Source organism: Amblyomma americanum, chromosome 3, assembly GCF_052857255.1.
Source record: "Amblyomma americanum isolate KBUSLIRL-KWMA chromosome 3, ASM5285725v1, whole genome shotgun sequence".
Taxonomy (NCBI): domain Eukaryota; kingdom Metazoa; phylum Arthropoda; class Arachnida; order Ixodida; family Ixodidae; genus Amblyomma; species Amblyomma americanum.
Window position 1 is genome coordinate 224,313,151 of NC_135499.1, and position 22,861 is coordinate 224,336,011.

Below are 22,861 nucleotides of genomic sequence, written 5' to 3' on the forward strand. Positions count from 1 at the left end.
TCTCGCCAAAGTTGTGCGAGCGTGCTTTTGTGGCTACGCTCCCTTTACGCCTCTACCGCCGTCCTGAGCCCCGATGGTTGGAGCTCGGCGCTGTCGCTGATCAAAAGTAACTTTGATGGAAGTTTGCAGATAACCTAACGTATACGAACGATCGCAGCGAACGTGCATGTGCAAGCAGCCAGGTTGCCAACCGCTGACAGCTTATAGCTGCTCTCCAAAATAGATGGTTCACGGCAATTCTCTTCTTACTCTCTTACATTCTCTTCTTTCGGCGGAAAAAGGAGGGCGGTCGCGAATCCCGGCGCACGGATACAGCGCTAACGATGTCTTGATGAATGCGCTTAGGCGTATTGATGCACGCGGCTTCACCCTGCCGTATGCCAGTCGCGCTGGTTAGCTGTGCTGGATAGCTGAGCTGGTGAAGCGACAAGACTAGTTAGGCATTGGTGCGGGTCCTATACCTGCCTGTACCAGCACAGAGACATTTTTTTTTCTACAGTGGCAAACATTTGAAAAAGTTGCATACATTACCATTGTAACCGTATGACCGTTCTTGGAGGATGCTAACTGCAATCACTCCTTCGCTGAAGCTGGAAACTAAGTTCCATGACCTTAAGAGATTGGTCTAAACAGATTCAGATTCAGAATAACTTTTAATGTTTGAACTTGCCCCCCTACCTACCCCCTCCGGCACGGCATGCAGGCCTCCGGGAGAGGAGTAGGGGGTTTATTCACTACTAGAGTAGCACTTAAATTTAAGTGATGCCGCAGCTGTCAGTTGGGTCAGTTCCTTTTGCACTCTAGAGTCTGGGGTTCTTAACACTTCATTCCAAATTTCATCGTCTTCATATTTGCTTTTTCCTGGAGCTTCTTCGCATTTTCTGATTATGCGGTCCATGTCGGCCACTTCTCCGCAAAATATGCATTTATCTTCGTGGCTTAGGGCCTTTTCTTCTTTCATTTTAGGTTTGATCCATGCCCTCCATCTTGGGGAGGGGTAGTTTCCCGCTTTAAGTCTCCTTAATATCTTGCACTCTCTGTAGCTTAGCTCCTTCCTGCCTGGAATGGGCAGCCTTCTTCAGTCCTCCCTCTGCGTGGCCATCTTCTCCCTTGGAGTATAGAGTTCCGCTTTCATTACCTTGATTGCTAAACAGATTGGAGAAATAAAAAACTGGAGGGGAGACTTAAGCTCCACCTTAAGTGTGCAACAAGAGAGCTTAAATGGGTTAATGCCCATATATGCAGAACTGGTCATTCTCTAGTCAACATTCATAGATCCCCCGGGGTCCTCATAGCACTCCTGGCGCAGTGGTGCTGCGGTTAAGTGATGCGCGATCGCCCTGCGATGGGTGGTGCTGCCATCGGTGGGGTTTGTGCGACCAGGTTCTTCCATAGCAACCTCTGACCCTCTCAACCTCTCTTATTTAACTGCCATCTGCCACGGTGTGCAGCTTGCTCTCAATCCGGTGGGCAGGCTGTGATGACGCCACAAGGTTACGTGACGTAGGTGGCCTACCTGCCTCGTAGGTTGCTTCTCTAGGGAGTTTTTGTGGATTTTTCGCTGTAGGTGACGACAAAATTGGATTTTCTGCGACACCAGCTCCTTAACGTTTTCGTGCTAATCGTTTCTGATGCACTGATCCTCGTGTTAAGCCGTTGTTCCTGCAAGGCCTCACTATATGGTACTTGTCGCGTTATGTGCGGCCATATTTTATTTCTTGCAGACCATGTGCACGGGCCGACGTTGCGGCAATTTGTTCCCAGCAGACTGCCGCATTTCCTGCGTTGACTTACCGCGTCCGTCGCGCGACCGTACGCTGCCGGCGAGGACAGAGTCCACCGCACAAACACGAAGCACCACAGTGTAACTTGCTTGCGCACCTACCTTGCCAGAAATTGCACGGTGAGCGACCATCAGAAAAGCCGAGATCAGACAAAGAGAAACAAACAGATAGGAGCAACCCTGCTCGGAGGAGGGAAGTCTAGTTCGCGCTTATATATCACCCGAAGCCGTGGCTCAGAGACGGAGGCGTTGAGCGAAGCCTGCAGTGCGAACAGCGGCAGCAGTTTTCTCAGGCGAAAAACCGGCAGGCGAATAAAATGACGGAGGCGTCCACGTGGAAAGGAGAGAAACAGTCTCGTAGACGACGCCGCGTAGCAGCAGCTCGTTTCCTGTCCGCCGAGTGGAACGACTCGACAGGAGGCGCCACTTTCGTCGCTCGCGGTTATCTTCCCCGACGCATGGCGCACACAGCTTTTATGTTGTTCGTATGTCGGCTTTTTGCCGCGCTAAGCGCAGCGCTTCCACAGAAGGGAAGAAGGGGAAAAAGTGTGTCTGTGGGGTGGAGCAATCGGCGGAAAAGAGCAGCTCTGGCTGCTGCGCGAATAAAGCGTTACGGTTGCGGCCGGCGCGTGACCCAACGGTCCCAGCGCGATTAGAGCCGAGGGCGCGAAGAGCACCCAACCCCGACCTTTGCACAAGACGGCCACCCTGCGTGCGCGCGCATTTCGCCACTGTCTAAGAAGAGCTGCGGGGAGCCAGCCGAGACGCCATCATTGCGGCCAGGTCGTAAGGCGCGCAGCGGGTGTTGCCGCTCGTCGTTTTCGCGTTTGGCGGCAGCGTTCCTACGCCGCCAATACGCCCGAACGCGGGTGTCCCGCTTGTGGTGGATATACGGCCACTATGCTGCTGCCGTCAATAAGTTCGTGCCGCTTTCGGCCGCACACGCACTCTTGTTTTTCGTACACGCTTTAAAAGAGATTTTGTTTCTGGCCCGATAAAAAATGATCTTTATGCATATTTGCACCTGAAAATGAAAATTGGTTTTTGGGGAAAGGAAATGGCGCAGTATCTGTCTCACGTATCGGCCGTGGTGGTGGTGAAAAACGTCTATTGAAGTGAATAGCGAAAATTACGCAGTAGCATTGCTGGCGGCCTTCAGGCTGCCGGTTGTGGCGTCCAGGCGGTGTTTAGTCCACATCTCGGTGGACACCCGAACCGTGCCGTAAGGAAAGCGATAAAGGAGGGAGCGTAAGAAAAAAGGAAGAAAGAAGCGCCGTAGTGGAGGGCTCCGGAATAATTTTGACCACCTGGGGTTATTTAACGTGCACTGACATCGCACAGCACACGGGCGCCTTTTGCTTTTCGCCTCCACCGAAACGCAGCCGCTGCAGTCGGGTTCGAACCCGGGTACTGCGTGTTTCAGAAAAAAAGTTCAGCAATTTCAATCCCCGTAATATCTAACGAGTTATTTGGAACACCTGTACACAGTATAAGGAAAGCGTAAGGCTAGTTTTATTTCCTTTTGTATCTGCTAATTGGTTGCTCCGTGTCTTCGGTATGCTCAAAGGAAATAATAGAGGCACTAAACTAAAGATTCCGCAGAAAACTTTTCCAGAATCCCGAGTTTTACTATACAGCTATGCACCACAATATTGGGAGCTTTCAGTGTACTCCAGGCTTCGAGGTTTTTTGCTTCAAGAAGTGTGCGCACTATGTTTTGCTCGTGTGTGTTTCTCCCGAAATAGTACGTTTCCTGCACCACGTTATCTCTCCAGTGTGAGCATGCGGAGGTCTGGCAAAGTCGGTGATAATCTGCGCTTTCCAACGGAGATTCTCGCCTTAATACGATTAAGAGGCGCGTATGCAGATGCGCTTGTGTCCCATAAGCACGTTGCCGCCGCTCGTTGCATGTACGCACATGGCCGCCGCTACTGCCTCCGCAGACTCCCGGTTAAAAGCGACCAGTCAAGTTCTCATTAGAAGCCAGAGCACAAAATATATATCTCCGCGACTTTCGGTTGTAAACCGGATGCTGCAGTCCCGGACAAAAAAGCGCGTTTGACCGTTCTACTCCAATATACGGTGGGCAGCTGTTGATTATTGTAAGCGAAGCAAAGCGAAACTCCCTCTGCTATATGCAGCCCTTTACTATCTGGCTTTAATAGACCAACACAGTGTTTAAAAATGTAATCGCGTTAGTAAACACCAGAGGCCGAGCTGTAAGCAGTTACTCTACCGTAGGCAGCCGGAGGTACTGCCTTCGCGTCGTCTGCTACGGTGTGCGGTTCGCTTAACATCCCGTTTGAGAACTGCCTTACATGTAGAACGCTTTATGCTGTCTACTTTGAACGAGTGCATTTGGGAGCAAATGTAGCGCATGCGTCATCATGTCGGACCACGCAGGATGCTTGTTAATTTCGGAGAAACGCCAAATTCAGCGACGAGGCGCAGTCAGGGGTATGTTCAGCATCATAACAAGCAAGTATTGTGAAGTTTTAAAAACAAAATAGTAGCTTTGAAGTGGCGCTGCATACTTTTCCACGCTCTTTTTAAAGTACTAGTAAAGGGTTAATGAACGAGCTCCGTCATACATGTGTGTGCAATGTGAAATGATAAAGTAATTTTGTAAAGTTTGCTCGTGTTCGTAAAGGGCCACATTCCTGTCTAATACCTCCACCCAAGGGCAAGTTTAGCATGCACATATTGTAGTGTTTTCAAAATTAATCGGCTTTTAAATCACGAGTCCCTACTTGCACATTCTATACGAGGCGTACTCGGCATTTCTTATTAAAGGGGAGATCACACAGGTACACCTTGAAATTAGAAACCTACTTCGATATATTTTGTTTACATCCATTCATACGGGCCGTTTCCACAACTCTTACCACCGGATTTTTGCTTACCTCACAGATCGGTGTTGGTCCATAAACTACGAAAAAAGATTCCACCATATCGAAGTAACAGCAACCGCACAGGTGTGGCGCAACTGAGGCGTACAAAATTCAGTTTTGCAGAAAAGTTACGGGACGATCTAGTGGACCTAACGCACCAAAAGAGGGGTGGTAAATGCCGTTTAAAAGACCAAGAGTTAACCCATTTCTATTTAGCACACCCTTGCAACAAGTATTTAGAGTGCTTTTACTATGAATAGGTTTGGTTTATGGGGGTTTAACGTCCCAAAGCGACTCAGGCTATGAGGGACGCCGTAGTGGAGGGCTCCGGGAATTTCGACCACCTGGGGTTCTTTAACGTGCACTGACATCGCACAGCACACGGGCCTCTAGAATTTCGCCTCCATCGAAATTCGACTGCCGCGGCCGGGATCGAACCCGCGTATTTCGGGTTAGCAGCCGGGCACCATAACCACTGAGGCACCGCGGCGGCCGCGCTTTTGCTATGAATAGTTAAGCGTGAGTATTAACAGGCAATACCTTCGCATCTTTAGATCAACCGACGGTGTTATTTCTTAGCCAGCTCAGGGAATGAATTACAGTGCATCACAAATAGAGGAACAAAATTCAAATAAAAAAGGGCGTCAGGCAGGAAGACACGATCTCCAATGCTATTCACAGCCTCTTTAAAGGAGGTACTCAGAGTCCTTGATTTGGGTACGGACGGTGATGAGAGTTAATGGAGAACCTAATGCGAACTGCTGTTCCCTTGCTAGACTGTTGTTGCCTTTCTAGACCAAAGTAAGGTTCAACAGTCTAGCAAAGCAACATCAGTTCACAGTTGGTAACGAGGTGTTGGAAGTGGTAAGGGAGTACGTCTACTTAGGGCAGGTAGTGACCGCTGATCCGGATCATGAGAGGAAAATAACTAGAGGAATAAGAATGGCTTGGAGCGCATATGGCAAGTTCTCTCAGATCATGAATGACAGTTTACCAATATCCCTCAAGAGAAAAGTGTACAACAGCTGTATCCTACCGGTACTCACCTATGGGCATGAAAAGTGGAGGCTAACGAAAAGGGTTCAGCTTAAGTTAAGGACAACGCAGCGAGCCATGGAAAGAAAAATGATAGGTGTAACGTTAAGAGACCGGAAGCGGCAGAGTGGGTGAGGGAACAAACACGGGTTAATGATATCCTAGTCGAAATCAAGAGAAGGAAATGGCTTGGGCAGGGCATGTAATGCGAAGGCAAAATAACCGATGGTCCTTAAGGGTAACGGAGTGGATTCCTAGAGGAGGCAAGCTTGCCTACAGGCGCAGAAAGTTAGGTGGGTGGATGAGATGAAGTTTGGGGGTAATTTAGCCGCCAATGGCACAGGATAGGGTTAATTGGAGACATAACACTAGACCGCAGTTACCTGTGGCTATGGGGCACATCGGTAGCCATGCCATCAGCAAACGTGCAGACATTACACGGAACATGCGTGTTGTATACGCACTGTTATATTCCTCAGAAGTGTTGCGAGGCAAGCACGGGGCAATGTGGCAAGAAGAGAAAACAGATTTTTGCAGCCAAGGTCTCTCTATTCTTGAGACCAACACCGGAAGCGACGAGTGGTTATTTTACTACGGCATGCACGTGACTCGACCGCGTGTCTGTGTCGGCAGCCGCGATCTCCATGTAACTGTTATGTATACACGGAAGAAAACTCCGTTCCATCTGTATCTGCAGTCGGATAGTAGTAGTCGAAATAGACGGTTGCACTCTGCCTGCGTCTCCGTTCTTAGCAATGCGTAAGTTTTTTAGCTTACTAGCACACAAAGTTGTAGTGGTTGTTTTACTGTGTCTTGTTATTCCCATCACGTTCCGTCTACAATACGCGAAGCCCGGCCAGAGCGCTCTGGAACCATCATCATCGCGCCTCACAGAATCTACAGTGTCGACAGTTGTTGTCGGTGTTTTTAGCAGCCTTATCTCGAAAGTTTATCCCGAGCGTGGCGCCTTTGCTGATCGCGACGACTGCCAAGGGCACGTGTCACCGCCGCCGTGCTTCTTCTGAGGCCCTACAATCGCCTAAGCAAGCATTTTACAGCCCAACACAGGCCTGCTTTGATTGATCGGCTTTTGTTTTGAAAAGCAAATGTTTCTTGCTGAGAAGAAAAAAAAATGTACACAACAGGTCATACACAACACCTCACCTGTAACCTGAAACAGCAACAAGAGCAGCACCAGCAGCAGCGGCGAGTAACTGTTCTCTCTTAGTTCTGCGACTTAACCATTAAGGGTAAGCACTTGTGAGTTTTCCAGACTACGTCAGAAGGAGGACATTTCCCAGGAGTGACGTCACGCCTATCACATACAGAGGCAGGGTAAAAACAGATGCTTGTAACGGCCAACTGTTGCCTGGCAATGCATCTGTGCACTATCAGAAGAGGCCTGCATTTTATTAATTAATCAATTGGCACTGTATTCATATTTCTGAAAAAGGGAAGTGTATGAATGGTATGTAATGTAATGAACTATTATTTTTTGCGGAACTCTAAACGGCTTAGAGACGGGTTGGTTTCCACCAGGATTTAATGCCGTAGAGGCATCAGCTTTGAAAAATGAAAAAAAAAGCAATTCTTACAAGTGCGTTGCCATCAAAGTAATGACGATATTTATAAAGTGTAAAGCATGGTGCGCCTCGTGTCTTACAAAAAACGCAACTATAGGGTTTCCAGTTCAAATTCTAATTTAAATTTATTTGGGGTAGGTGATGTGATTAACAATGGGCTCAAAAAAGCTGCTCAGCCGTTGTAGGGATAGTGGGTCTGCGGGTATCGTTCTCCGCGAGTTGTTAGAATTAGTATGTTTTGTCTGAGCGTTGAAAATAAATTTGTCGGATGAAATTTTTTTCTAAGACTTTTTCGTTCCTGTTTAGCAATACTGATCAATTCATACGTAGAATCATGTGCATATATAAAAGTGTGCCCTCTATAACTGCTTTAAAAATCAGAGCCCGAACCCCTATGGGGAACTATTTTGCAGCCTGTTTTTAAATGACATTCAAATAACTCTAAACTAACTGCTCTAACTTCATAATGTCTAGCCTTGTTCGTAAAACTGCACGGTCTAGTGTGTTGAATAGTTTTTAAAATGTAATAAATATTAATACCATTTTAATATAAGTTAAGGGTTTCACCACAATGATTAGGGATTGGGGAACAGTTACGGTCGGTCAAATATATTTAAACTTATGTTGATTCGCAGATAGCATGGTTTTACGTTAAGGGAAACATTTGAAGGTGGCCATCTTTCTGGCCCGCCTGGCTGTCACCGCTGCGTGCCACAAAGCAAGCGCAGCATGGGAGGACCTGCGCAGGACGTCTGGTGTTGCTGCAGAATGGAACTGGAAGATCGAGTAAAATAAAAGCAAATTGGGAACGGTCATCTGAAAACTTTGTTGGGTCATCCGGGAAAGATTTGGCACTAAATGCTTTTTGGATCGAAAGCTTTCGCGAGAAGAAGAAAAATCGGTTTTGCGGTTATAATCGAGACTCAGTGGAAGCCGTGAAGAAAAATGACAGTTTTGCGCGCAAAGAATCTAAGCGTTCAGAAGGATTAGAAAATTATGCCAGTCAAGAAGATTTATAATCTCACTATAAATGAAACACCTGGATCTTTTGCATAGCACACTAATCAAGTAAATGGGACGAAGCTACGATGTGCTCCTTTGCTTTTGATCAGTAGAGTTTTCCCCACATCCCGGTTAATGAGCATATGCTTCGTGCAGAAAAGTATTGCGCTAACAATAATGATAAATATGTGCAGACACTCGCGAGTGTCTGTTTAGACCTTTTTGAAGTGATCTCGTCTGTGCCTGCTGGAGGTCATTACTTACGTTCGATGGTACACGCGATCGTTCTAGAGAATAATCGGCGTCATAAGGAATAAAAGCTATATGGTAAGCCTGAAAATATATAGAAATCTGAACAAAACCATATTATTTGAAGACCTTGGCAAAGAAAAATAGGTAGCAAGATACTAGAATGAGGTGAGTAGCACGCCTATCTAGGATGAATAACCACGGGATGAGGGAAAATTATCACTAGTATAAGACTGGAGGGGGAGTAGCACAATGGTAATAGTCATTCACTTTGTCAAGTTGTAGTTGAGTAATTGATGTCTAGTGCGTCCTCAGTTATTTCGACAACGAAAAAAGCAACACAAACTGCTCTCTCTGACAAAACAAGCCTTCACTGCAAGCTGATTGATTGAAATGGCGCTCAAGAAAGGCAACTGAACATGCGTCAGACTAATTGCCAGGCAAAAAATACACTGAGGGAAAACAGCATTGATACTCACTAGCAAACCATTCATTTCATAATTAAGCCGTCTATATTGACGGACCGCTGATATGTACCCGTGAGCCTGCTTCATTACGGATAATAGAGGCGAAGTTGAAATACTTGCACGTAGAAGAACTGCAATTTTGAAATACTAAGGGTTGCCAATAATTGGATCTCCTTGAGCCATAGTTACTGCCTTCTAATCGGTGTCAGCACCTCATTCCATCATTATCGGCCAGGCTCCTTTATCGCCACAGCCGATAAGGGTGAGAGACTGAAAATTTATTTATTTATTTATTAGACATATTATCGATCACGTTAGCACCAGGAGGGAAGAGGTGCCTTCTGTAAGCATCTAATACAACCTAACGGGAACGCTATAAAAAGACGAACTGTCAAAACGCGCAGTGTTAGTTGTTATAGACCTAAACGTTTAGAGAGCTGAAGAAACGGGTTCACAACACAAGAAAACACAAGGAAAATCGCGATACAACAAAACTCACAACATGAGACCGCTGTACGATGATCTACTTACGACAACCGGCCAAAACACAGTGAATTAAACTCTAGACTTCAGCGTTTCTAAAACTCCCGAAGGGTATAATATTTCTACGAATCTGGCAAAGGCTGCAGGTTAGTAAGCTTGTTGCTGTCTTTTGCTATAAGCAGAACCAAGGAATATTCGTGAAAATCTTTAAAAAACCTTTGCTCTTTAACATGCTCGGGATTCTTGCCTGCAGCTGTATGTGATGTGGTGCGCGAAATAAACAAAACCTTCGCGCTAGTTTTGCGATCAGACGCTGATGCTTTCTTGCAACAGGAAACCGTGTACGTTTTTTCTCGACAAGCGCTTTGTGCCCAAGTTTCCCACAGTGTATTGCCCTTCCTGTTCCTCTTGGCCTCTAAAGCCTGGCAGCATTTGATGGCCGCCTCTCCACGCAGTCGCGCCCTTCGGGGAGCCCAGCGTTCGACGCGCCCCGCTATGCAATTCGACGCGCGTCGAGCGTCGTCAATTTCCTTCGCCACTGCGACCTGCGGGTCGCGGGGCTCGTTAAAACATCGCCGAGACGAACCGATTAACAGCTGCCATAGGGGCGCCTGGGGCCCGCACGGCACGCGCGCCATCAGCCATCCACGTGCGAAGCAGGCACATAAACGGGCGGGGGTGTCCCCGAAGGGTCGCCGATCAGTTAACGAATTACGTCGTCGCGTTCATTTATCGGCCAGGGTGGAGGGGGCACTATGTCCTGAGTGCGCCTCGTAAAGCACCGACGGGTCCGCGCGGTCCACGGGCACGCGGCGAGGCCCCGTGGCCAAGGTGAGAGACGTCCCGCGGTGCCATTTTGCAGGAAAGGTGGGGAGAGAACGCAGGAAAGACTGCCAAGAGTCGAGTCGTGGAAGTTCGAATCCTTTGGACTCTACGCTCTTAGCGCCGCCACAATCTAAACGGAAATAGTGAAAAAAGGATTAACCTGTCATCTACCGTATTCCCCTTTTACCCAAGAGAGTGCGCTAGGGGACAACTTGCTCTCTTTTTACTCCTATATAAGCGTATTTGTGTTTACTAAGAGGGGTATCGACTATCAGCTGGCCGACTAGGAACTTCGCACGCCTTAACGCATCTATTTTTCGTTATCCGCTCGTTTGTTTTTTGCTTCTTTTTACTAGATAGGCATCCACTCTCGATGCACAGAGAAGTGGAAACAAAGGGGGATTGCGCAGGATGTTTCTTTCAGCTGGCGGCACCGTGCTTTTCTGAAATGGGCTTTGTTCGCACGTTTCTGCGGGAAGTGAAGAGAGAGAGAGAGAGAGAGAGAGAGAGGGTTTATTGATAACAAAGGCAGAGAGGTTGGCCGTAAAGTGAAATCTAGCGCAGTTCCGCGTGCAGCCGTTTTCCCCGGGTTACGAAGATCATTTACTCAACGGGAGCAATTAGGCGCTTAATGAAAACTTTCTACCTCAACTGCATTCACCGCGAAATAGGGTTTGTGCGGGGATCCAAAGAATACCCCGTCTGAATGGTTCGCAGAACAAGTGGTGCGATAGGGAAAAGCTGTTGCCGGTTATTTCCACCGCTTGGTTCGTTCTGGAATCGCCAAGCTGCGCCTTGGGTGCTGTTGGCACGGCATCAATGACGATCGCAATAAAACCGACGTTTAACCATACGTCTGATAGCGTGGAGGACATTGGTGGTGGACAGCTTGCTCACCCTGGCCTTCTCGCTAGCAGTAGCGGTCCGGCGCAAGTCACAAAACTACAATCGCTGGACCTGTGTGCACAGGGAAGAGCTGCACCGCTCTCTGTATGACCTGCCGTTGTGCGGAAATCATCGATGATGTCGGCGTTTCCAGTGGCTGTCCCTATCGTTTAGTGATGTTCCAGAATAACATCCTTACGAACGAACATCAGCACTGAATGTCCCTCAGATGAAAGCCAAGGGGGAAGGTCGCTTCTTATCTGTGCTCACGGCCGTAAGGAAGGTGGGCAGGCAGGCAAGCTTTGTGGCCCGCATCGCTCTATTCATGCGACCGTGACACGACCTTGTTGACTTTTGGCGGGTACAGCCACGGGAAGGACTAAACTCCGCGCACGTGCCGCACAGGCTTAAAGTGGAGTTATAGACGCGAATACTCCGCTACGAAGGCAACACGCAAGTCCCGGCACGCATGAGCGATCATATTCCTTTACCAATACCGAAAATACGGGACAAGCACTTCTAGTTTCCTTCACTACCAGCACGTGGCGCATGGCTGTGAACATTCTGTGACGTAATAAAGACAGGGAATGGCCTAATGGCTACACGACGTGACAGGCCACTAAGCTTAGCGACACTAGCTCGGCGCTGTCCCTCATTCGTGGCAATGGCGCAGCACGAGCAGGAGACGATTGTGAGGAGCGCCGCTCGGGCGCTGGCGGCATTGCTCCAATTTAATGCCGCGAATCAACGCTACAGGTGCACCGCTCTGGAAAACAAGTACTTCGCGGAGTAGTTGAGCACCCCCGTATCAGCACATGATGAACATCATTGTTCCCGAGAACTGCAGCCGACCTGAATGACCTCCACTAGCTATCGTCTGCCAATATGCCTTCCGCGATAGTGTCACTTCAAGCCTTTTGCGAGGATACCACGAAATCTAGTTCTTTGCTTGATATTACACCGCCCTTCATCACCTTAAACATCCAGCAGGGGATTTTCGTGGTTACAAAACGAAATCAAGTGAAATGAAATCAGAAGATATAGAACAGCCACTTTGTTCCGTAATAGTTTTTTCCCCAGCATATTGCTGTTCCTGCTCTTGCTTCGCCACTGGCCGCTGCCTATAGTGTAACGTCCGGGCTGACCTCTAGCAGGCAAAGCGTGTCGCCGGCCGTGGAATCCAAAGCAAGCGGGGCTGGGCATTTTCGAAGCGAGACAGGAGTGCATACACAGAACGAAACACTGTCCCGGGACGCCGTGGTGAGGTGTTGCAGCGCTTACCTTCCCTCTGACAAGCGGGGAACCAGAAGGAGTGATGGATCGGAGGCACAGCGCAATGGAAGAACTGAACAGCGAGAGGCGCCGTGACTTGGCAATGAGAGGGGCGCGCGCTAGTAGCACGAAACAATGTGAACGGAAGAGGAGGCGCAACAAACTTGCCGCTGTGTCGGGCGCAGCAACAGCTGCGTGTCCTTTTCGCGGGGCCTGGCGTGAGCGACCGCGGGCATCAACAATGGCGTCGGGAAGCGCGCCCAAATGCCGAAGAACTGGCGATCTTTAAGGGACCCTGACCTTTGCAGAGCGCGGCCGCGCGCTGTCGTCGGCGTCGGAGGCACGGAGGGGACACTCGCAGGATGCTCGGCAGCGCGACGCGCGCTTGGCCGTGCACGCACGCGGACACGAGTGGGCCTGCGACGACCGCCTGCGTCACTTCCGGCCTCTGCCGCTTCACCCAATGGTGTGTACATGGTGCGTACATGGCGTGCAAGTGTTGACTTTGCGCGGGTGTTTGTGCATTTCGCGTAATGATGGATAACGGCCACATATATGCGTATCGTGCTTACTGCTAAGGCTGCGTTAAGGGGACATGTACGGTGTACTTGGCTGAACGTATTGCGCTGTCGCGTGCAAACGAAATGAGAACCTCCCGATGGAAAAAACGGGAATCTGGGCTTATGACGAAGCAATAGCGCACTTAGTTTTCACTTGCCGACGTGCCATGAGCTTAAGTATGCACAACAATGTGGCTATTTCAACATCGACGGCAAGTCCTCCATTCTATGCGTTCCCGTTTCTATTGTCCTGCGCGCACGGCAGTCGGCGTAAACAGCTCACTGTATTATTTAAGTCCCGAAAATCACAGTCACATACCTTTTTCTGTCCGCGGCAACTTACTCGTCCAGAGAACCGGAACCAGCCGTTCTCCTTCTTCGGCAGTGGCTAGCAGCAGGTGAGCAACGCGCAGCTTCGCCTGGCTAAATGTGGTGAGCATGTCGGCACCGACGCGCAGTCTGGTCAATGGTAGCACGGAGTAACTCGTTCTACTCATGCTCTTGGTTTGTTATATGAAGGTGAAAATGCGCACCGTCGCGAAGTTGTGTTTTGATTTAGGTTTTACGGACAGTTTTCGTCCGCATCAATCCGCTTGCTTAATTATAAACTACTGAAGGAAGCCCAGCCCTCTAACGGTGTGGAGTTTGCCAATGTCCAACATTCTCGGACAAAATTCTGAAAATTGCAAAATTATAAGACACTGTTATGGAAATATTGAAGGTAGCGGTCCATTGTTCTGATATGTACCAAAATCTTTCTTTTAAAGTGTTTCCAGCGATCTCGTCGAACAGTTAAGACTTGCATACAAAAACGAAGAGGAACGGCTTTGACGGTAGCAAAAACGTGAATAGAAAAAAAATGCAAGACTATCTGCGGATATATTGATTGCTATAGTGAAATCTTAGATTTTATGAGAGAAAAAAACACTGCGTTCGTAAAGTTTTCACGCTCAAAAATGGTTTTCTTCAGAATTGTTGGGTATGCTCGTCAACGCTGCTGCTCGTATTGCATTGAACAGATTCTATGGTTTTGGACACTGCGCCGAATGGGCTACTACACTTGTTTGAAAGAAGTATAATGCTCCAAGGGAAGATAGTTTCACAAACATTCCATTGGGCTGTTTTAGGGAACATACTGCAAAATTTCAAAAAGCCACCATCTAAACGCCTGCCCACACATTTCCCTTCCACTGTTTTTCACAGAACGCTTTCGGAGCAGGATATCAGCGTCACTTTTAATAGCAGCAATCATGGGTGTTCGTCTAAAGGAGTGCCGAGACGACATTTGCAGATTGGCGATATGGGTGATGGCTGCGTGCTCTTGTACCACATGGAGGTCCATAGTTCAAACGACGTTCAGTCTGCAAGGACAGCCCTCTGAGAAAGCGCTGGTTAAAGGGGCACTCAGAATAATGTACACGATCCAGTTTTTGTTCCATAGTAAAAATCTGTTCTATGGCTGTTTCTGGTGAAGCTATGTTCATTTGTGAGAAAATAACGCATGCATTGGTAAGGAGATTGGATTTATACCTCACCCGCCGCTGTGGCTCAATGGTTAGGGTGCTCGGCTACTGATCCGGTGTACCCGGGTTCAAACCCGACCGCGGCGGCCGCGTTTCGATGGAGGGGAAACGCTAAGGCGCCCGCGTGCTGTGTGATGTCAATGCACGTTAAAGATCCCCAGGTGGTAGAAATTATTCCGGAGCCCTCCATTACAGCCTCTCTTCCTTTCTTCTCTCAGTGTCTCCTTTGTCCCTTCCCTTACGGCGCGGTTCGTGTGTCCGCCGATATGTGAGACAGATACTGCGCCATTTCCTTTCCCCAAAAATAAATTCTCATTTTTTGATAGATTTTTACACCTCTAGATTCAAAACTAGTGACGTCAAAACCGAGAACGCCTCCGTGAACATCTCTTGGAAATTAATGGCGTTCTAGCCTAGCCTCAGAGATCCACAACTGAAAATTTTTTGTCGTCGCCGCAGTGTGCTTGCGAAAACTGCCGACGGTGGTGCCACCTGAATTTTGTTTTTCAGCCGCTATTATTTGACATATTCTCTGTTTTCAAAGCATGGTAACTGGAAAATTGCGGGGATTGACGTCCCGAAGCGACACAGGTGCTACTAGGGACGCCCTTGTGGAGGGCTCTGGATTAGTTTCGGCCACATGGGGTTCGTTTAACTTGCGCTGACATCGCACAGTTCCCGGGAATGTTTATATTTCACCTCTATCTAAATACGGCCGCCACGGCCTGGATCGAACCTGCGACTTCGGGATCAGCAGCCGAACGCCAAAACCAAAGAGCCACTGCAGCGGGTGTTTTCAAAAGAGCCTCGTTGTCATTGAAGCGTGGCAACATATTGAAACAGGCCAATGTCTGTTTGTCCTCGACGGCCCTTTAAATCTCCATAAAAAATTCACAGGACGGTTACGGCTATATAACGCGAGATTCAGTGATAGCTGTTTAGGGGATATTTTGAGGTAGAAAAGATACTGTGACCTCATATCGCTCTGGTGTAGTCCAAGTGATGCGCCCGTGCACTGGCAGGCGGCTGTTCCAGACAGAGCCACCCGCAGGCTTATGCGACACAGGATGACCATGATATAATGTGAGTACGTTAATGACATCCACCCGGTGCCTCCACCCGGTGGGTGGATGTCATTAACGTACTCACCGGTTACGCCGACGGCGACGACGCCGGACTACGACGGGCAAGCCAGGGACGGACGCCTAACAGCTCTCGCTGTAAAACTGAAAAACAGGTGAAAATACTGGGACGCATATTTTTTTTAAAAATGTATTGGAACGAACATATTGTGGCCAAGTAGAAGAATACCAGTTGTGCAGTGGCGCGGGCAGGAGTGCTCGCGCGAGGCCGTCCGCCATTAAAATCACTCTGTAGCCATCTGTCATCTCATCTCATTGATCGGCTTGCCGTCACGTAACATTTGGTGTGAGGTGCTGGGGTCCCTTTATCGCCATCCTGGTCTCGGAGCTTCGGCGTCCTGCGCCTGCCATGGTCGTCGGCCGTGGGTGCCTGGTCCGCCCCGTCCGGCTGTGTCCCAGCCCGCCGGACCTGAACCGACCTCGCCGCTCACCGCAGCCCCGTCCCCCCGTACGGACCACAAGACACGACAAGCTGACGACGTTGCCCCGACTAGAATGATCCGACCGACCCGAGACTCTGCCCGCAGGTGTGGACACCACCCCCCTGTCCCTGCCGTTGGGTGCGCCCAAGGACCTTGGCCGTCGGCTCCTGGCACCCTGCGGCCCAGATGCTTCGTGGACCGGGACCCATTCGTCGATCGTCTCATCCACCGTGGCGGCGAGCCCTTCACCTCCTTCTTCTGTATTCAACCATTTCTCAAGCCCATCGTCATCTACAGCATTTCATCTTCACTGCCGATCTCCTCGTTCGCGATCGGGACGATCCCCCGCGGCCCCGGGTAGTGTGACGAAGTAGAAGACGACGAACAGTGCAGTGGCGCGGACAGGCAACAACAACAACAACAACACGAGTGCTCGCGCCATACCGTCCGCCATTAGAATCATTCTGTAGCCTTCTGTCATCTCATCTCATCTCATTCATCGGCTTGCCGTCACGTAACAAAATGAAAAGAATTTCATCAAAACTTCATCAATCAGCAAGGGTGTGGCTGCTTTAACCGTGGTCGGCAATGCTTCCGTTTACTATCGAGATACTTTTATACGTACTATCGCGCTCAGTATGAGCTACACCACGCTAGCGCCTGGGCAGGCGCTAGAGTGGTGTAGCTCATACTGAGTGTGATAGTACATCACTCTGTTCAGTTAATAGATTTCGTACAGCCCCCTGGTGTGGGCAAACATTTCCGCGGCTGACATTAAGAAGCTTTTATAATTCTAAAGAAAGCGCTGCATGCATCACTTCCAAATTTGAATGCATGCAACCACTTTGCAGAAAACTCAAAATTAGAAAAGGTGCAAATATTTGCGCATACATACTGCTGGTTGCCTAAAGAAAAGCAGTAAAAAAAATGAAGGGAAACAATTTTTAATTACGCAAACCTTGAAGAACTGCAAAAGGCTACAACTTTTCTTTATCAGCCACCATGGTTGCTTCTTTTTCGGCTTTCACCTGTGCGGTAAAAAAAAAATAAAAAAGTCAATACCTGCTGCTTTACATGATCTTGATTGGCGGCACATAGATGTTGTCACGATGTCGCTTAGAGACATATTCAACCTTTCAGTGCTATGTGACAATCACATACCTCTCAGCATTTATGAGGATTTTTTTCTCACTGTTACATACGTGTATTTACATTCTAATATATGTCGTTAACGTTTATGTCGCAATGATTAAATGTGCTGGAATGGACCTCTGAAAATGCATTATTCGTCATGTATGCTTTGAACCGAGTCACTGCTGCGGATGTGAAGGTTGCTGGAGCGTTATCAAGCTGGGGAAATGAGCAACTTTTTTTTCTCGGGCCACCTCTTTTCGCTCCTCTCTACGATGCGTCGAAAATAAACATCGTATTATTACTAAGAGGCATTGCACAACAACCGCTGCTCAAGCCACCTGAATCCCATCGAGCCCCTTCTGCTCCTTCGCTCTTCTTGATTCACTGCCCTCGAGCGGGTCGACTGCGCCGTCCTGAATATTCCGGCCAAGTTACCCTGTCCCACAAACAGAGCGCCACATTTCTCGTTCCTCTCTGACATCTCCGCCTACTGCGTCATCGCGAAGCAATACCCGAGCTGACGTGAGTGCGTCAGCACTCCCACTGAAAGTTATCCGTGCGACCCTCGCGGAGCGCTCACAAAAGATTTTTAGGCAGTCTATAGACTGTCCATAGACTTCTGTCTATAAACCCTATAGACTCTCTATAGTAAAATCCTAGAGAACAGTCTATAGGCAATACAAATGCTATAGGTAGTCTATATATACTTTATAGATTTATGGCCATGCATTTTTAGTAGACTTTAGGCTATAGTCCCTCTATACACTCAAAAATATCTATAGGAAGTCAATAAAGTCTGCAAGAAGTCTGTCTGTACACCATTTTTATAAGGGAGGCGCATGTGGAAGAACGATGTGCAGAGCCCTCCACAGCGGATTCAGAGCGTAGGCCGTCTACACCCAGTCACTTGTCATCGCGAGACAAGCCTGTTGAGATTTCCATGGTAGCCCGCGCTTCCAAAAATTCTGTCAACCTTAGACTTTAGGAATTAAGCGCCAGGACTCGAATTACGGACGTTTGGAGGCTGAGCTGAGTACCTTAACCAATATGCCAGTGTAAGTTTTTTTTAACATGGTATTTATTACAGTAATAATATGTTCTGTTCACATGAACTATTCACATGAAATATTCTTCTGTCGCTTTTATTGACACATTTTTCAAACTTCACGCTTGGTGCTAAATTTTTGTCGTAATCTCCTATAGAAATTTCCTTGTTTACGCCACTACACCTTGGCCAATCCCCCCATGTGGGTGTGTGCAGTGTTTTAAGAAGAAGAAGAAGAAGAAGAAGAAGAAGAAGAAGAAGAAGAAGAAGAAGAAGAAGAAGAAGAAGAAGAAGAAGAAGAAGAAGAAGAAGAAGAGGAAGAAGAAGAAGAAGAGGAAGAAGAAGAAGAAGAAGAAGAAGAAGAAGAAGAAGAAGAAGAAGAAGAAGAAGAAGAAGAAGAAGAAGAAGAAGAAGAAGAAGAAGAAGAAGAAGAAGAAGAAGAAGAAGAAGAAGAAGAAGAAGAAGAAGAAATGAGAAATGATAATGCTTCTGGGCTTTCACAGCATTTGGCGGTTTGAATGGCAGCTGGACACGCTGATGAGGATGCTAGACCTATAAAGTTATATTTTGAAGAATCCGTCATCAACATCATCCAGGTGTTGAAGAGGCAGCAGCCTCATGCATAATGGATTTCAGGAATGGAAGCCTCAAAGTTGTTACCCAAATTTAGAGAATTTTTGTCTCGCATTGATTGGCGCTTCTCGATGAGTCATTTTCATGAATATGAAGCCTTGAGAACTTTGAGCAAGCAAAAAGAAAACTTATCGCGCGCATTGTTTTGTGAAACGGGTGCCTGTATCAAGCTTGCATAATTAATACGAATGTCAGAACAGAGTTAACTACTCGGGAGCAGAACGCGTCGCGGAGCAGCTTAATTACGTATACACTCTGAGAGCCTACTTCGCGCGGCAGTATTCACAATTTATTGACTACCGACGCAGAGGTCCACTCGCATCGTTAGGCCCATTGTGTACGTCCTGTTGCCTCAAAATCTCCCTGAATGCGGGCCGCCGAGCCTAATTAAACTGGATTACAATTAAATCGCGGTTCAAGAAGACTGTGCAAAGTGTGAGTGGGAGTAGATTCACCCCACACGTAACCAAGGGCACTTCTTCAGAGTTGAAGCGCTTCCTAAACATCTTGTTTGGGCTCGAGAAGGGAGGAAGGACAGCAGTGATATGCGTTTTTGTGTTCCGACGACCAACTATAGCTCTATGCAGCTTCTTCGCTGTAAGTTTCGGCGTTGTTGCTGTCGCGTGTTTTGCTGGGACCGATAAGTCGCCCCTTCCTTCAGTCTCCTAATGAAGACGACGGTCCGATGGGCTGGACCATGTGGGAGTGAGGTCTGCGGTCGTGTGATTCAACTGCGCCGATTAGTGGCAGCACCCATGTGATGCTCCTTCGCTCCGAAGGAGGGCTTGTTCCAACAAACTTCGGCGGAAGGAGGGAGGGGAAGGGCACAAGCGGTCGCTAATTAAATAACCCTTGTCAGCCCCCTTCATAGGGCCAGCAAGTTAGAACAACTTTCACTTCTCCGCCGAACCAGTTGCGAAATGGCCACCGCAGAGAATGGGCACATGGAAATGCGCACGGCATAACTGCATCGGATGATTTATCCATACCCAAATACAGGAATCGCTGAAGTTAAGGTCCAGAGTCCACGTGGTGTAACATACCGATGTCCATACGCTTTTCGTTTCTTTTCCGTGTAGTTTCCATGTCCTATCCGACAGATTTCTGTATGCTTTCCGCATAATGTACGTGACGCCATATAGCGTCCGCATGAGTAGTCCGCACAGTCAGCTTGTGTTGTCGGTATTCTCATCATAGACTGCATATCCTACGTGTCATTACGGGTGTCACACGGATTTATTGGAATGGCCATGCGGAACTGTTTCAAGATGCACTGCGTGTTTCACAAGCCCATTGCATGCTGCTTACCTACGCATATATCTTCATTCAAGTCTTGACACCACGGAACGCAAACGGACGGAAGACACGGACGATTGTCTCTCTGTCCGTTCTCGATCTTTTTTGTTCCCGCGATGTGAACTGAGCACAAATTATAGCTAAATCAGCCAGCGCAAGCGCCATCGCTCAGTACGCAATTAAATCTTCTGGTGCACAGACCAGAGGATAACTCCGAAATTTATTGATTGATAATAGGCCGCGGAAAGTAGAAAGTAGCTTTTTGTTTCTTTAATATTGTGGCTAAAGGCACAGAAATATGTCAAAAAGTCCACTTCTTCAGTTGCAATCTGCTGACATGGAGACAGCGAATGCGTAGGGTGAAAAGTATGCGGCACCGGTATACAGCCAGCGGGTGGAACGCTGTAGTTTCCAGTTCCAAGATGATACACGCCGAGCACCAGAACGTTTAACAATGATGGGCAACCGTTATCGCACTGCTTTTAAGAAGCAGGAGCCGGCCGTGGCATTACTTGCCCCGCTGTCAGCCAACCAAGCAACATCCAACTATAGAAAAAAATTTTTTTTTGAGGGTACACTTAAGCTCCGTCTTAAGAATATGACGCGATGGCGTTAATGAGTTCATGCCGGTATATACGAAATTGTTCATTCTCAGCTTTACAATCATATGTCCCTGGGAGTCCTCATACCACTCTTTGCGCAATGGTGCAGCGTTAAGGGATGCTCCACTACACTGCGATGGCAGGTGCTACCACCGGTTCGTCTTGTGCGACCCAAGTTGCTCTAACCGAGCAACCTCTCGCGATCAACCATTAATTTAACTGCTACCTGCCAGGGTGGTCAGTTCGCTCACAATCCGGTGGGCAGGTTGTGATGACACCACAGGGTCACGTGACCTAACTTGCCCACCTTGGTTGCTTCTCCGTGGGTGGCTGCCTGAGCTACTCTACGCCACCCTACTTATCGCTCACAACGCCGACAACGCCTACACCGGATTTTCTGCGTAGTGGAGCCTTTCACGCGTTAAAATTCTCGCTTGTATTTTAGGCTACAAATATTTTTAACTGCCTGAGCGACCGCATCATAGCGAAATTTTCCTGGTAACAGAATGTGATCCCGAAGCATCCCTTTCCTCCAATCCCTCGTTCGCGAATAGCAAAGGGATTGTTATTTGACGATGAGAGAGAGAGAGAGAAAATAAAAAAAACATAAAAAAGGGAAAAAAAAGCAGGGCACCAGGAGCGAGCCCAGTGTGTTTACCCGCTGGAATTAGCTCCATCCGGCCTCAGAAGCTTGAAACCGGGAAGCTCGAGGAGGTTTCTTCATCTCCTGTTTACTCTGTGTCTTACGAAAACTTCCTGGCCCCCTTCATTATCAATGGATGCCTTCAGAGCTCCCGCTGTTTAGGCCCTAGTGCGCTCCTGTGCTCTTCTCTGGTGCGTACAGCGCTGCCTGCTTTAAAATGGGGCTTGTTTTCCTTTAATTATGCAGCCCAGTCTCATACCGCGCTGCCAAAGGCAGCGCATAATTACAAAACCTTTTTTTTTTTTGGTATAGCACTCAACAGGGCCGCCAAAAGTTCATGGCTCTACCGCATACGCGCAAAGATGCGACAATGGCCATGTCTGAGCTGGAGACATTTGAAACCGATTGAGAGCGTGTTTAGGACAAAAAGTAACTGAGAATTCGGAGAACACGCATTAATCACAATACGTAATAGTTGCTTAGCGTCGCAGAAGTCAGCATGAAACCATATTATCAGTATGCTTTCTAATATAACGCGTTACAATGGAGTAATGCTCTGCTGTTGTGCCTTGCTTCTGAGGTGTAACTGTGCGGCTGCCGACCCACCGAAGAAGAAAGAAGGGCCCAGTGGCCTTTAGCTAGCTCTGTTCGCGACACTTTTGTCGAATTCCGTTCAACTTATCGACACAAAGCGTCTGGAGAAAGGAGAAAAAAAAAAGACACAGAAACACAAGTGCGGTGGTCGCGATAGCGAACAATCGCGCAGCCGTGATGGTAGCCGAGTCGAAACAAGGCCGGTGCTCAACGCTCGCGTCAGTGCCATCTGGCTTCTGAGCGACGCCTATAGAGCCGGCTGTTCTTTGTGTAGTGACACAGATCGTGCTACGTTGACGTGAACACTAGCATGAGTTATGACGAAATACGCTTTCTAGCAGCCCATAGTTCGGCTGATTTGGCGCTTATGGTAGTGTGTACAAACGACAGCGCAAGGAGTTGCAGGGCGGCTTTTGAAGACCTTATTCTTTGGGCCACCCGTGCGGGCCGCCCGACGCGAGGAATGAGTGGGCACTGATATGTTCTGACTCAGTGTTGCGCATGATGACTGAAGTGTTTTCCATTCCTCCCTTTGCCTTTTGCGGAAGGAAATTTGGGGCGCCCTGAATGAATCGACCGTCCTATTATGACATCATTGGAAGTTTCTGCTGAAAGACTGCCACCTTCGTTATTGAACGTTGCCATTGTTTTCAAAAATGCTTTAAAGATTCATATAATTATAACTAATTGCTTAGCTCATGAAACAATAGTCGTCAGCCTGCAAGGCGATCTTGAAGAATACGATATCCGGGCTTATTTTTCGCAACATCATATCTCATTTGACAACGCGGC

General features: G+C 48.1%; 1 protein-coding gene across 9 annotated transcripts in view; it reads left to right on the forward strand.

Moving 5' to 3' along the window:
• LOC144126211 (parathyroid hormone/parathyroid hormone-related peptide receptor-like) overlaps nt 1-22,861 on the forward strand; it is a 333,178-nt gene that overhangs the window by 181,643 nt on the left and 128,674 nt on the right. For 2 of the 9 annotated variants that reach the window (XM_077660239.1, XM_077660240.1), the window contains exon 1: nt 10,868-12,952. The exons of 5 other annotated variants lie outside the window; for them this stretch is intronic. In XM_077660239.1, the coding sequence (XP_077516365.1) occupies nt 12,740-12,952 (213 nt within the window). In that variant the 5' untranslated portion in view covers nt 10,868-12,739. Of the gene's footprint in view, nt 1-10,867; nt 12,953-22,861 lie in introns of those variants that run through there. 2 more of the 9 variants (XM_077660244.1, XM_077660246.1) reach the window with 1 other exon arrangement.